We start from the raw sequence: 14,264 nt of genomic DNA, 5'->3' as shown, positions 1-14,264 counted from the left end.
TGAACCGAAGTGATCGAAGCTTCCTACTCCAAATATTTTTTGCTACGAGGACAGGGAAGAAGAGGGATGAGGATGGATGGAGAGGGAAAACCTCTGCAAAGCACACAGGAGCTCCTGGTCCCAGGGCTGGGACCTTCACCAAGGCGCTCTTGTGCAAAGCTTTTCCTTCCTTTCGGCACAAAAGAGACAAATTAAAAGCCAAGAGGGTGGACAAGCCGGGGTAAAAATAATCCCAACCCTCCTATTTAGCTTTTCATCATTGCTCTGTGTTTCTCAGCTCAGTGGTTCCCAGCTGCCTGCAGCCCTTTCCCTCTCCTGGGGGGCTGCAGCTCCTCCAGGAAGCCTCCAAGCCCCCAGCCCTCCCCACAGGCCTCAGCTGCAGGTTGGTTTGAAGGGTGCCCACCTGTGAGGGAAGGCCGAGCACCCCTGAACCTTCAGACACTCAAAAACCATGGGCCAGAGCTGCTTTTCTATACACTCGGAGCTCAGGAAAGATCCATGTCCTTCCCAAGTGCTGATATTCAGGGAAGAGGAATAACTCCTTCTTGTGCTGGTGAGTGGATGTTATCAGTCTCCCCTCACTGCTGCGTGATCTTTACCATCCTCCAACGCAAATTCCAACGTTCTCCTAAGCTGGTTGCAGTCCCAACTCCAGTCTGGAGCTGTCAGCCCCCCTGTTTCCATAGCTTCAAACACTTTTTAAAGCAAAGGATCCCCAAGCCAACCTCTCAAACGCATCTCCCGCCCTCCAGATGCCTCTCAGACACCTCTCATCAGCTGTTTCATCCCATCCTTGCAAAACCCCAGCAAGTCTGTATAAACATGTGCCATCACCCCTTTCCTCACAAGTTCCATGCCTCCACCCACGAGGTTTCTCTCTCCCATTACCAAATCCTGCTTTACATTACAGCCTTTGCCGCCTTCCTCCAAAGTCATTAATTTCCATTTAAAAGGCTCATTCCTGCACAGATTTCCATGACAGAATCCTTCCCATTTCCTTCTGCCATTTTCCTCCTGCCACAGAAACGTTCCAGAGGATGGGGCAGCCCTGATCTCTCTGTCCAGGGGGCTGGAATGCCTCAACCCAGCACTCCCCAGCTGCTTTCAGCCTCTTCCAAACCCCACATAACATCCACACTGCAATTATTTTGTCAAAGGCCAAAAAAACACCAGTAGGGCCTGAAGCAGCCTGAATTATACAAAGGGCATTTTAAAGCACAGAGCTCAGACTCTGAAATATCCCCTTTTATCAGCTTAAAGCTCCTCTGTGAACAGGAGGTCACGAAGGCCAAGTGCCACCTACCTCAGAGCTTAGCGATGGGGCACAAAGTAAATTACCAAGCACAGGGGTCCCCCAAAATTAAAAATAAACCCCACTAAGGCAATTTTTTCTGTTTCTGTAGCCAGTACAGCCCATGTAGCAACACTTGCACCTGGAAAGCGCAGCCCAGCAGTTCATGAGCAAGTGTTTTTTATTCAGGTTGCTCATCACAAGTCCAGCCCATGTGCTCATCGTTCCCATCAGGCCAGACAAACTCACCCAGGTTCGTGCAGAGCACCAGGAGCTCACCAAGGCAAACACACCTGCTGAACTTGCACAGCCCTGATGTTTCTCAGAGCTGTTCTTTCTTTAAAAAAATTTAAAAAGCAACCTAAAAGTGTTTCTCCTTGCTGTGCCTTCAGACTAAAGCTTGGTATAAAAAACAAACAAACAAACAAAAAGCCCAGGCAGAAAATAATTACCTGTCCTATAATGCAACACAGAGCAGTGGCTGAAAAGTTTGGAAGCACAGAAGAAAAGTGGGGAACGAGAAGAAACACATGGTAAAGCAATGAAACGCCGTAAAAACCAGCTAGAAAAAGTCTCAAAGAACAAGGAGCAAAAGGCAAAGAAACACAGCAAGGGTTTTTATTTCAGTGGGCCCACCCGTTCAAAATAAAGGGATTTTCTCATCTTCCTAGCACAGGACTAAAGCAAAGTCCTTTTAAAAAAAAAAAAAAGGGAGCAGAGTTACCAGGAACAGGTGTGGAAAGATGGGGTTTGAGAAAATACCAAAGAATGAGGGTGAGAAGAAGCCAGAGAAGCAATTCATGCTCTGGTTTTGAGCAGACACTGAGCTGACTCCTTATTTGACCTCCCTCCCTCTGTATCAAGTCTCAGTCCATAGGAATGGTTTGTTAGGCTTTTTTCTTTCAGTCCAGCTCCCAGTGCACCCAGGTCACCTCAGGGAATCTGGTCAGACCAACACAAACACCAGCACTGGCAGGCGCCATCACTCCCTTTGGAGCCAACCGACTGCAGCAAAACCAGTTTAAAATTCCCCTCCCAGCATCACTCCTTCTTAAAAGAGCGCAGTGTAGAACTCTGCTGCAGCTTGAAAAGAAGACACAATTAATTATTAACCACCCCTCCGTGGCTGCCTGGAGAGGGAGCTGAACGAACTGAGCTGCTGCTCCCTGCTGATGCCAGAGGCTGGGAAAGCTCAGCCAGGCAGGCCCTGGAGCTGGAGAGCACTCAGGGGACATGGAACCCACAGGTGTGGGGATGGAGCACAGGGACTGTCCTCTGTGCTGGCACCCAGCACCTCCCTGGGAAGCTCTGTCACCACATTGGTCACCAGAGTGGAAAAAATGAGCAGTTTTGCCCAGAAACCGCCTTTAGCTGCTGAGGGCTGGGCCATGGCACTTCCAGTCAACGGGACAAAGAGTGTGCAAGTCAAATACAATCCTCTGCCCACAGCGCTTCTCAGCTGTCTCCAGAGCAGAATCCAAGCCCCAGTGTCCAGCCTGGCCTTGGACACTGCCAGGGATCCAGGGACAGGCCCCAGCTGCTCTGGGCACCCTGTGCCAGGGCCTGCCCACCCTCCCAGGGAACAATTCCTTCCCAATATCCCATCCAGCCCTGCCCTCTGGCACTGGGAAGCCATTCCCTGAGTCCTGTCCCTCCAGCCCTTGGAAAGAGTCTCTCTCCATGTTCCCTGTAGCTCCTCAGGTGCTGGGGACAGGCACCTTCCTGTGTGGTTTAATGGCCCAGGAGGTGCCCCTGCCCCTCAGCAGGTTTGATACCCCTGCAATTCCACTGCCACCCTGGCTCGAACCTCTGGAACACACCAGGCTTTGGAGCTGCAGCTCCCTCAAAATGCCGGGAGGCACAAGGAGCACCCTTGGCTCCAAGCACCACACTCCAAGTTCCACAGCTTCACAAGCACAACGTTTCAGCTGTTTGCCAGGCTCAGAACACTGCAATAAAACACCCACACAGTGACAAGAATGAGACTTTAATCAGTTTTAAGTGGAGTTTTAACACTAAGAGATAAAGGGTTGTTAAACACAATAACAAACGGACATCTGATTTGTATGAGGCATTATCCTGTACATGTCATACTTGGTTTTTGTGTATTCTCAGTTACACACAGAGCCACTGTTGCACAGCACAATAGTATTTGAAGAGGCTGAATCAGAGTAAGGCTGCTTAACAGACTGATTTTTTTTTTTTTCTTTTAGTATCTATATATATATATGCTATATGAAAACAGACTGGAAATTTGAACTGGCAGAGAAAGGCAGCTCTGCCAAACGCTGCAGTTGGAGCCCCTTTTAGTGCACAGTCCCACCCCATCCATCTGCATGCACGACACTTTCCAACAGTATTGAGAAGGTAAACGAGGCACTTCGTGGCAACCACAGGCATCGTTAACATATTGCACACATTTGCTAGGACTAAACATGGAACTTGCACACCAGCATCCTCTTTTTGGGTTATTTTAAGGGCTTGTTTTTTTGAATTTGGAAAGCTGATTTTGATGCTGCATGTAAACTCCAGCTTACAATGTGTGCCCTGGGGAGGAATCTGGAGGCCGATTGGCACAGCTGCCCTGGAGGAGCTGTGGCAAAGATTTTCACTGGGGCTGCCTGAGCCCAGGGGATGCTTCAGGGCCTAAGAGTGAAGCTCTTCCCAAAGTGATGCCTTCAAGTAGTTTCAGACGTGTAAGCTCTTGCACATCCCAACAGGCTGAAGCGTACAGTCCGGAAACTCAAGGAAAGATTACCTACAGAATGCAGCTCAAGCTAATTATGAATACTGTCATAAATAAAGTTTTAATAAGGACTCAAAAACCTTTCAGTCATAGCAATTCTTGTCAACTTCTATGGGGGTGGTAACTGAAATAAAGTATAGGAGAGTATGTATAATATATATTTATATATATAATATATATATAATGCCATTTTTCCATTTCCAATGACTACACCATAAAATGTAAGCAAGGCTTCTCAAAGACGTCGAAAACATTAAAAAAAAAAAATCGAAACCCTCATTCCAACCTTCACATTCCAAAGGAAAATTAACAGTGCAAAAGCCCATCCTTGCATCCTGATTCCCGATCCGGCGTCACCGACTGGAACTGCACCATCCAATCCTGATTATCCAAAGTGGGACGGACACACAGCAGTGCCAAGATCCCAATACTATCCAAGCAGGAACAGTTTGGTTTATTAAGCCAACACAACTTTCAACTGTTACAAACCAGACAGGGTGAAACATGATTGGAAGGGTAAGAGTTAAAATTCCTGTTCCCAAGGGAAAACCACCTCCTGCTTGTCACAATGAGCACTGAACCTTGATCCATTAAAGTCTAATTAAACCTGTAAGTCAGAACGTATTACCAGCTTTGTTAGAAGTTAGAATCATGAATCTGAGGAGCAGAATTGACCAACAGAAACCAGATAAGAAAATTTTAAAAAAAAAAGCCCTTTACACCTTGGTTTACCAATTGTAATTAGTGGAAGTCCTGCCTTGTCTCGTTCAAATTCCAACCATTAATGCTGCTGTGCACAGGGCTCTGACAGATCCCATTCATAATTCTGGCTGAGAACACAGCTCATGAACTTCCATGTCAGCACCGAGAAGTTAATTAAGCACGGGGATGTGTGTACTACATCCTAAAAAGAGCATCAATTTGGGGTCAGCTGTTCATGGCCCACTTCAAGGGGCCCATTTTGGCAGTGACTTCACATCTGGATGCACCAGCAGCTGGACTCCTGAGTCACCTCAGGCTGGGCACGACAATTGTCCAGCAGAAGCCAACCTCAAGCCCTACCCACCCTTGGCTGTGTCCCTAGGAACAAATAACCCAACGCTGCCATTTGGTTCAGAAAACCAATTTGTTGGGTGGTTTGTGGGGTTGTTGTTTATAGCAATGTATTTGGGACAAGTTCTGCTTTTTAATCTTCATTTACACAGCACTGAGAATTTTACTGCAACACTGGTTTCCTCTCTCTGGTGTGTAATGTCCGTTTTTTAAACATTGCAGGTAATGAGTATTCAAGTAAAATTCCCTAACAGTTAATGACATTAAAAAAAAAAAAAAAGAAAAAAAAGTGTGCAAAACTGCAAAACTCATTGTAATTGAATGTGTAAGGTCAAAGGGGTGGAACGGCTGACAGAGGTTTGATTGAATAAATGCATCAGAAATCTTCAAAACAAACACTAACCTGGAGAATCTCCAATGACATTTCCTGTGCACCATTACAAAATCTTTTTATATTCAGGAGAGAGAGAAAAAAAAAAAAAAAAAAAGCTTGCAAGGCAGCACATGAAGTATTCACAGCAGGAATATGATTGAAAAACTACTGATATAAATGTAAGATGTTGACTGATGTTTTTGCACTAAGAGCATCTGACTTTTAGCACTGGCCTTGATTACACAGGAGATGGAGCAGCCATTACAATTCAGAAAAAAACCCCAATAAATCATTGTCAAATTTTGGAACCATTTGTTTCAAGCTCTTACTTTAGTTGATAGCCTCCACATTTGTATGGTTAAGTCATTGTTGCTGTGTTTCCTTTTGTTTTTTGTTTTGTTTCTCGTGACCCCAATTCCTTGTCTCCCTTCATTTCGCGGGTCTCGCGGGTGTCGTGAAGGTTCATTCCTGTACCCCTAGACAGAATCACTCCCTCTAGCTGCCTTTTCTAGCACCATTACACTTAAAAAAAATGAAAAATGCACAAACAACAAGCAGTGACAGCGGCGACTCCTCACCCATTGTCCCGGATGAATTAGGGCAGCATGCTGAGGAAAGGTGCATGGAACAGCCGGATATGGTACACAGGCCACGCTCCTTTCCGAGCATCACCTTCCAGCCCCATCCAAAAAACATGCATTAGAATGTAGGAAAAAACCTTCTAGAGACATCTCTTAGCCAACTGCAGACTTTTCTGTTGCCACACGAGTGCAAAAAAAGGGGCAGGATGTGAACCTGGAAATTTTTTTTTTTTTTCGGTTTTTGAAACTTCATTTGGTGACAGAACACAAAAGGAAAAATTCCTACGCATACACATTAGGTCTGTCTCCACTTTTATAAAACTGGAATAAAATGGGAAAGTGCCATGTTTATAGTTCCTAATTGAAGTTTTAATGTCCTTTGACACAAAAAGGTATATACATATAAGAGCTACGTAACCTTTCTTTTTCCCCCCCGACTGGACAAGTGTCAAGCCCTGTAGATTTATAGGGCAAAACAAGATTGGTCAGGAAAGAATTGTTCCTATAATTGGTAATCTGACACTGTCCTTTTGCCATTTAGAAAGGTCCTTGTTTTTTTTCAGTTTATTCAAGTTTGTTTCTCTTCATGGTTGGTTCTTTTTGTATGGGTTTTTTTTTATCTCTGATAAAAAAAATATTCAGACTTTTGTAATCTGCGTATGCTGATCTTCATCAAAAGGTTCATTCTCTGGATCAGAGTCAGTGGTGTCAGAGTATCTATAATGATCAGGTTCATTGTCACTAACATCTGGTGTTACAGAAGTTGAACTGCTAGCCTCTGGGTTTGATGGCTCTTCTACTGTTTTTGTGAAAAATAGCTTCACCTGGGGAAGGAAAGAACAACATTTAAAAAGGGAACCTGGACTTCAACTGAGCACAGGCAACAAAGCAATTTTTAACAGCACAGCTCCTTCACTACCCTGAGTCACAGCAGTGCTCCTCTCTCCAGAGAGAGGTTTGCCAGCCTCTCAATACCACCCCTGGCAAAGCAGCAGGATTTTCCAGCCCAGCTGCAGGAGCTGTGTCTGGCTGAGTGCTCAGGTACTCCTGAGCTGCAGCAGCAGGACATCCCAGCACACCAGGCCATGCCACCACCCTCCTGCCTTCCACACCTCCCAGAGCACCAGGAGGTTACATCCAGGGTGCACAGGATTGAACAAAACACCCTCTATAATGGGTGACTCGTGTGTTGAAAGTCTGATCCAAGCAATGTTCCAAGCAGCTACGACCATTACCTTCAAATGAGCATTGGCTCATCTTTTATGAGCAAATTAGAAAATGCTGAAATTCTTACAAATGCCTTTTTCATGTTTAAAACACTGCTGGCAATGGCTCATATTCCTCAAAGCTGAGCTGCCAGGGTAAGGTTTTCCCTGAATCACAGACAGCTGGGGTTGAAGGCACCTCTGGAGATGATCCAGTCCAACCCTTGCCAAGGCAGGGTCACCTGACACAGGAGCACTTCCAGGTGGGTTTGGGATGTCTCCAGAGAGGGAGACTCCAGGCCCCCCGGGCAGCTGTGCCAGGGCTCTGCCACCCTCATGGAAAGAAGTTCTTCCTCATGTTGAGGTGGAACTCATTGTGTTTTAGTTTATGGCCTTTGCTTCTCATGCTGTCACTGAGGAGAGCCTGGCACCCTCCTCTGACACCCCCTGGAGAGATTTGTGCGGATTGACTGGATCCCCTCTCAGCCTTCCCTTCTCCAGCCTGACCAGACCCGGCTCCTGCAGCCTCTCCTCATCAGGGAGATGCTCCAGACCCCAAATCACTCTTGTGGCCTCCTCTGCTTCCCGTGAAACAGGCACTGCTGCAAATCAGCTCAGGAGTTCAGGGTCTCCAGCCCAGAGCTCCGGCAATGCTGCTGCAACAGGGAAGATACCACCTGGTCACCAGCTTTCCTACACCTCTGATGGCTTTGATAAACACCTGGAACAACCTGAAGACTTCAATCCCAGCCTCCCAATGTCCATTAGCTCCCCAAAAAGCAGATAAAAGTACAAAGCTCAAAGCTTTGCTAAGTGATGGCAATACCAACGCATGGACTCGGCTTCTACACAGCAGTTTCACATGGTCCCTCCCAAAGGCAAGACAAACAAATCATGCAGCTTTTCAGCTTTGCTCACACATAAAATATACTGACCTTGAAGTTTGGAGAGAAGTATCTGTTGGCTTTGTCTTTATTTGCTTTGTCTAGATCGTTTTTTGTTAATGTAAGGATTAAATATTCCTTATCATTATCTGAGCGCTCTGTACTGAAAATACCATCAAGTTCCTGATCTGCAACTAGACTTCCATTTTCTACTTTGTCTGAATTTTCATCCAGTCCTATGAAGAATGTATTTACCCAAAAGTGAAACATTTTGTCCTGGGGGAGGAAGAACACAGAAAACAAGCTTGCTTTAGTATTCACTAATGGCACGTTAATTAGACTGCTATCAGCATCTGGTCAAAACCAAATCTGTAGTATCAGGCAAAACCTGGTTGGACAACAGTACATCATTTGTTACACTGCATGCAGAGACATTTTCACCACATCTCCTGGACAACACACAAAAATCTGCATTCATCAACCTCAATTTTAACCAATTAAGCTTTTAGAAGACACTCATCGAGAGCTGGGCTTAAAACTATCATACCTGCAATAAAAGCAGATGATAATAAATTCAATAAACTAAAACTCGCAATCACAAGGCATAAGCAGATTTTTTTTGCTCACACCTTGCCAAGAAACCCCTAAACCCAGCAGAGACAACATGTGTGAACCAGTGGAGATGAGTAATACTGAATCTCCCCTGTAACAGTAAGCTTTTCTTACTTTTATACAGAAACACCAACAATTGAGCAAAACCACAAATCCACTACTCTAGTAATGGATTCACTGCTGCTGTGCTGAGATGCTCTCACCCAGTCAGCCCTCTGCTGAGCAGCACCAAGGGAGGGCAGCCCCAGTGCCTGCTGCCCTGCCACTCAGCAGGAAGTCTTCAGGGAGCAGCTGAGGCAGAGACAGCTGAAGGACACTCAGCTGAAGCAGAACTTGACAGACGAGCATCAGCAGTTTGATTCTCCACTCTGCCACAGCTCCAGCTGTACCACGAGGCAGGACACCCCTGTATCAGAGATCCTGAAGGCTCTGGAGAAGCAGCCTTCTGCCAGCCAAGAGCTGATGTTTCCAAGGTCAGCTCTCCTTGGCAGGCTGGCCCTGACTCGCACACCAGGCACCTCTCCATCTGACCCTGAGCTACAGATGACATCTCCTGTTTGCCTCTGATTTGGCTTTTCAGGCCAAATATCCAAGATGCAAATGGCCACTTCTTCCCACAATGGTCAGTATTCCTGCGCTCCTGCTGAAGCTGCAGGGAAGTAACCCACTCCAGAAGCTAACATTCCTCAGTATTACACAGGACCAGAACACAAACTCGCTCCTTCTGAGCTAACTTACATATTTTGGTTTACCAGGGAGATCTAATTCCAACTTCTTACTGGAAAATCCACGTCCTGCCCTATCTTCCTATTCATCCCTGCTGGTAAGGAAGCTGGGGGGAAGTCAGAGGTGGAACAGAAGTGGTTCCAGTGTGTGTGACACGAGCAGGCCCTCCTGCTGAAGGCAGTCTGGTAGCAGCAAAATACCACAGCATTTTCCTGAGCCGGTGAGAAGGGGGCAGGGAAGAGCTGGACTACTGCTTAACTCCCACTCATCCTCCTCACTAATTTATTCAAACAAGAGACTGGGAACCCCCAGGTGTCCCTCTCCACCAAAGGTCAGACTGATTTTCAGTATTTTAGGCAAAGCCTACAAAACCACTTCCAGCTTGTCTGCATTTCTGCAAGCACCTGAGAGTCCCCTGACCTGCAAGGAAGGGCAACAACCAAAGGAAGTTAAAAATCCAGGCAGGAACACTTCTGGTAGTGGAGTTCTCCACCACGTGCCTCTCTCTCCAGAACTTTGGGAATCAAGTTCATCTAGCAAATGCACATGCTGTAATGAGAGTTGTCTGGGGAGTCTAACAGATGTTTCCCACTGCCACTGACTCCCTTCAAGCCATCCCATCTCTGAAGAAGCCTTGTTGGAGCCCATCCACAGCAGGCAGCAGTTGGCAGGTTCTTGCCAGGCCCTGCTTACACACTTCACACCCTCCTCTCTCCCCAGGAACAGCCTTAGAAATGCCCTGCCTGGGTCTGGAAGTGGAGGATGAATACCCTGGGTTCACTCCGCTGATGTCTCTCTCCCAAAGGAAGAGGCAGCAGACAAAATCCCTGCAAAGACATCCTTGGGTTACCCCCATCCAGGCTCCTCACCCACAGTGAGTCCCTCAGAAGAGAATCCAAGGAGATGAGATGTTTATTCCTGCTCAAACCGAAGGACCTGCTCAGGTCAAAACACAGACAAGCATCAGCTTTCCTGCTGAAAACTGCTCTGGTGCTGGACCCGTGTCAGCTCCAGGGAGGGGAGGACATGCTGCAGGGGATGGATGGAGGGATGGGTGGAGGGATGGAGGGATGGCTCCTGTCACCAGTGGGGAAAGCAGAGCCAAAGAGAAAGAGGCCACTGGATGGGAATCAGTGCCAGCAGAAGCAGAAGGCACAGTTTTGTTGTGCCTCGCCTTCAGCTCCATGAGGTGGAGAACCAGGAAGGACTTAGTTGGCACTTTAGGGCCTGGGGGGGACTCAGCTTCAGGGATAGGGGCTGACAGACAAGCCTCTCACTAGACAGCTTTTAATCTGTGTTCCTTGGGATAAATTTGCAGAGGTCTTCAGGGACTCAAACTAAACAATACAACTCAGCTGAGCTGGTCATTTCTCCTTTTATCTCCTTCCAGTGTCTCAAAGCAAGTTATTTTCCTTTCCTTCCCACTACACAACTTAATTAGCCTAATAAACTGAGTTCATGGGTCTTGGAACATGGCACGGCCACTCAAATTGAGGGAAGACTTGGTCTTAGAATTAGCTCTTAAGGCTGATAACTGTGTCACTGTTTTCACTGAAGAGCAAATCCATTATTCAAAGCGAGGATTCAGCTAAAGCGTCAGGATCCAAGATATTTCATGGGAGACAAGGAAGAAAGATGATGTAATATGGGCCAAAGACAGGAATTTTAAAAATCAAGGCACGAACTGAACTCAGGCTTTATATAGCAAATCAAAATACCAGACCCAAGTGCTCACATAACACAAGTTAATGAATAGACTTCTGAAAAAAAAAAAAAGTATTAAGAGACTGTTTTTCAATGTGTTTTGCTTCACTTCCAGTTACATCACAGACATCTGTCTTAAAAAAAAAATAAACCACAGATGTACTTCTTCCCATAACCAAATCTGTGCCATAAATCTCCAGTGCCGTATCAGATGAGGCAGAGGCTGATTTAATCCCACAATTCTGACAAACAGTGCTTGTCCCTACCTCGTGCAGTTTCTCAGACTGACAGAAAAACATCCTCCACTCTAGAGCTGGTCTCTAACTGCAGACTGAGATCCAAATCCAAGATTTAAGCCATCAATCAGGAGCTCCTGTGCCCTCCTGGGAGCTTAACTTCTGCAGTGATCTACAGGCACCCCCCAGGCACGCTGCAGCACGTGCTGAGGGCTTTGGAGATGCTCTCCAAGAATGGAGATCATGGTTCAGCCTGTTCCCTAGGCCCGCCTGATGGAACTTCCTGTACCATTTTCAGATCAACACTGAATCTTCTGACATTTTCAGAGTTCATTCCTCAGCGTTTGCTGAACAGCAACTGCCCAAAGCCCTGCTGAACTCTGCAGCAGAACTGATCTCGAGACTCGAGAGATGAAATGCAACTGCTCAAACAATGCTGTCAGCCCTCCTACGCTGGAGTCTGGGGATAAACCACCACTGACTCTCACAAATTATACCCACATCAACATTTCCCTCTCATCTGTACTGGGAGGACTCCCAAAAAAAGGTCTCCTTCACCCCCAGGCTCTGGAGGCAGGAGGATAAGGAGATTTCTGTATTATTTTTAAACAGATTCTCATTGAACCGAGTGATCTAAGGATACTCTAAATACTTTCAGATTATCACGTCAACATCAATAACTGGAAGAAAAAGGCTTTGCAGAGATCCTTGGAAGCAAAACTAGAGTGACTACAGCAGCAGTTTGAGATGGAAGAACAGTCAAGCTACAAAAAAAAAAAGCCATGCTCAAAAAAAAAATCCCCCAAATTACTAACTTCTACCCATCAGAAATTCATACAGTCACTGCACTTGAGCCTCAAGCCATTTTGTTCTCATGTGGGCATGCATTTTGTTCTTGAAAGGAAGCAGCTACAGCTCACTAAAGAAAGAGTCTGAGAATAAAGTAAACAACTTGATTAGACAAGAAAAGACCAAGAGCTGTGGACTTCCTAACTGATGCCAGGTGGCAGAAACGATGGAAAGACTGAAACTTTTCCAAGGCAGTCAGCCCTGTACCAATATCCCAGTGGCACCAATGGTCCTGTGGCTGAGGTCAGCTCCCAAAAGCCACTGAATTTGCTTAAATTAACTTTTGCCATTAAAAGAAAGGACATGTGGCTGCTTTAGACCTCACACTGACTCTGCAACATTAGGTTTTTAAAGTCATTTGGTCATTCAGGTTTGGTCTGGTTTATGCATAACAATTTTATCCAAAATGAGCCTGAGCAAAATAGAGGAGGGCCCTCCCTACAGAGAGCTCTGCAGATAATGCTGCTCTTCAAAGGATTAGGAAATTTGGAAGCGAGTACAGGTGAGGGAATCTGGGGCACTTCAGCTGAGAGCAGCGTTACCAAACACCAAACCAGAGCCAGGGCCAACAAGTTTTCCTCATCTCAGAGATGAGACACAGCCATTCTCCAGCCTGAGGCTCAGAATGCATCAGGAATTACACTTCTAATTGATCTTATTAGGTTTTTTTATGATGTTAAAGGTAAAATGCCATTGGTCAACATGTGATGTCTTTAAGACTTGTTTAGCTACCTATGACCTGCTAACAGAAAACCTTGGAAGAACCAGGGACAGGCAACAGACTTGTAATTCCACTTTTCATAAAGCTGGTGAATAAACCAGAATCTCTGAAAGGTAATTTGCTGTTACTCCTAATTATACTGCTTCCTCATGAATTAGGAGATCACTGCATAAAGCAATCTTAAAAATGCAAGTGTCCCCAGTGGAAGGCCTTCCCTTTTGGGGTTTTGAGTGAAAGCTGTGTAGTCAGTTGATGTAAAAAAGGAACAGGCACAGACGTGAAACACCTGGACAGAGAAATGTGTTCAGTTTGAGCTAAGGTAGGCTTTTCTGTCACCAGTATTTCCCTTTGCCCTGTTCTCATCTTATTCACTTTATGCAACAACCTGTCCAAGGACCATGTGGAAGGATCAGCTCCTCTGTTTGCAGCAGAGCTAAGACAGGTGATCTCACCACAACTGTGAAACATCTCACACCTATTTTCCTCTCTCCTCCATTCATATGGAAAGCTGAGGCAGTAAGACACTTGATTCAACAGATATTTCAGAGAGATTATCAAGGTGGTTTTTTTACTGGGTGATGAAGGGGCAGTTTCCATCTCAGAAAAGTTTGCAGGTGTGAAAAGAACCACCTTCACCATTTCTTTGGCTCTACCAGTCCAGAAACACTGAGAAACTGAGCAGCTCTGCACTGTCTGTAATCCACAGAACCCAAACAGTTTGGGTATTTGGTAAGAATAGACAAAAAAGGGAGGGGGGGGGAAAAAAAGGTATCACCCAGCTACTCAGAAACGACAAAGATTCTTAAGAAATGAAACCACAATCTGACACTCTGAACTGAAACTCCAGCACAGTAACCCTCCTGCTGTGGTTCTGCACTTCTACACACTCCCAAAGACCCAATTCATACTGCAGAAACTGTGTGTGCTCACGAGGGGCTCTCACTTACGCTGTCTCTGCATCTCAGTGCTCTCTCCACAGGTAAAACAAATACAGGAGCTTGTTCCTGGGGCTAAAGAGCCAAGATCCAGCAGCTGACCTGCACACTGGTACTCCAGGGATGGGCAGGGCAGCACAGCACTTCCCATCAGGTCTGTCTGCAATCCACGTGGTAGTGGAGATGGCAAAGAAACAACAAACTCACAGCCCAGACAAGGGAGAGAGCAGATAGAGCAGGACCTTGTCTGAGGTGTTGGGGTTTGCATCATCTCCTCCCTGCATCCCTCATGTTCAGCCCACACTATTCATCTGGGTGCTCCTCTAAAATACTCTTCTCAAAACTGAC

The 14,264-nt window shown here is 46.1% G+C and overlaps 1 protein-coding gene across 1 annotated transcript in view; it reads right to left on the bottom strand.

The window, feature by feature from the left end:
- Positions 1–3,262: 3,262 nt before the first annotated feature.
- The window catches only part of PTEN (phosphatase and tensin homolog), a 49,705-nt gene continuing 38,703 nt past the window's right edge, over positions 3,263–14,264 (bottom strand). The window contains exons 8-9 of the mRNA XM_069018860.1: positions 8,185–8,409; positions 3,263–6,868 (exon numbers count right to left, since the gene is read on the bottom strand). Of these exons, the coding sequence (XP_068874961.1) occupies positions 6,683–6,868; positions 8,185–8,409 (411 nt within the window). The 3' untranslated portion in view covers positions 3,263–6,682. The remainder of the gene's footprint in view (positions 6,869–8,184; positions 8,410–14,264) is intronic.

Source organism: Aphelocoma coerulescens, chromosome 6 (genome assembly GCF_041296385.1).
Source record: "Aphelocoma coerulescens isolate FSJ_1873_10779 chromosome 6, UR_Acoe_1.0, whole genome shotgun sequence".
Lineage (NCBI taxonomy): Eukaryota > Metazoa > Chordata > Aves > Passeriformes > Corvidae > Aphelocoma > Aphelocoma coerulescens.
Note: the sequence above shows the minus strand (reverse complement) of the source record. Positions and strands in the feature narration are given on the sequence as shown.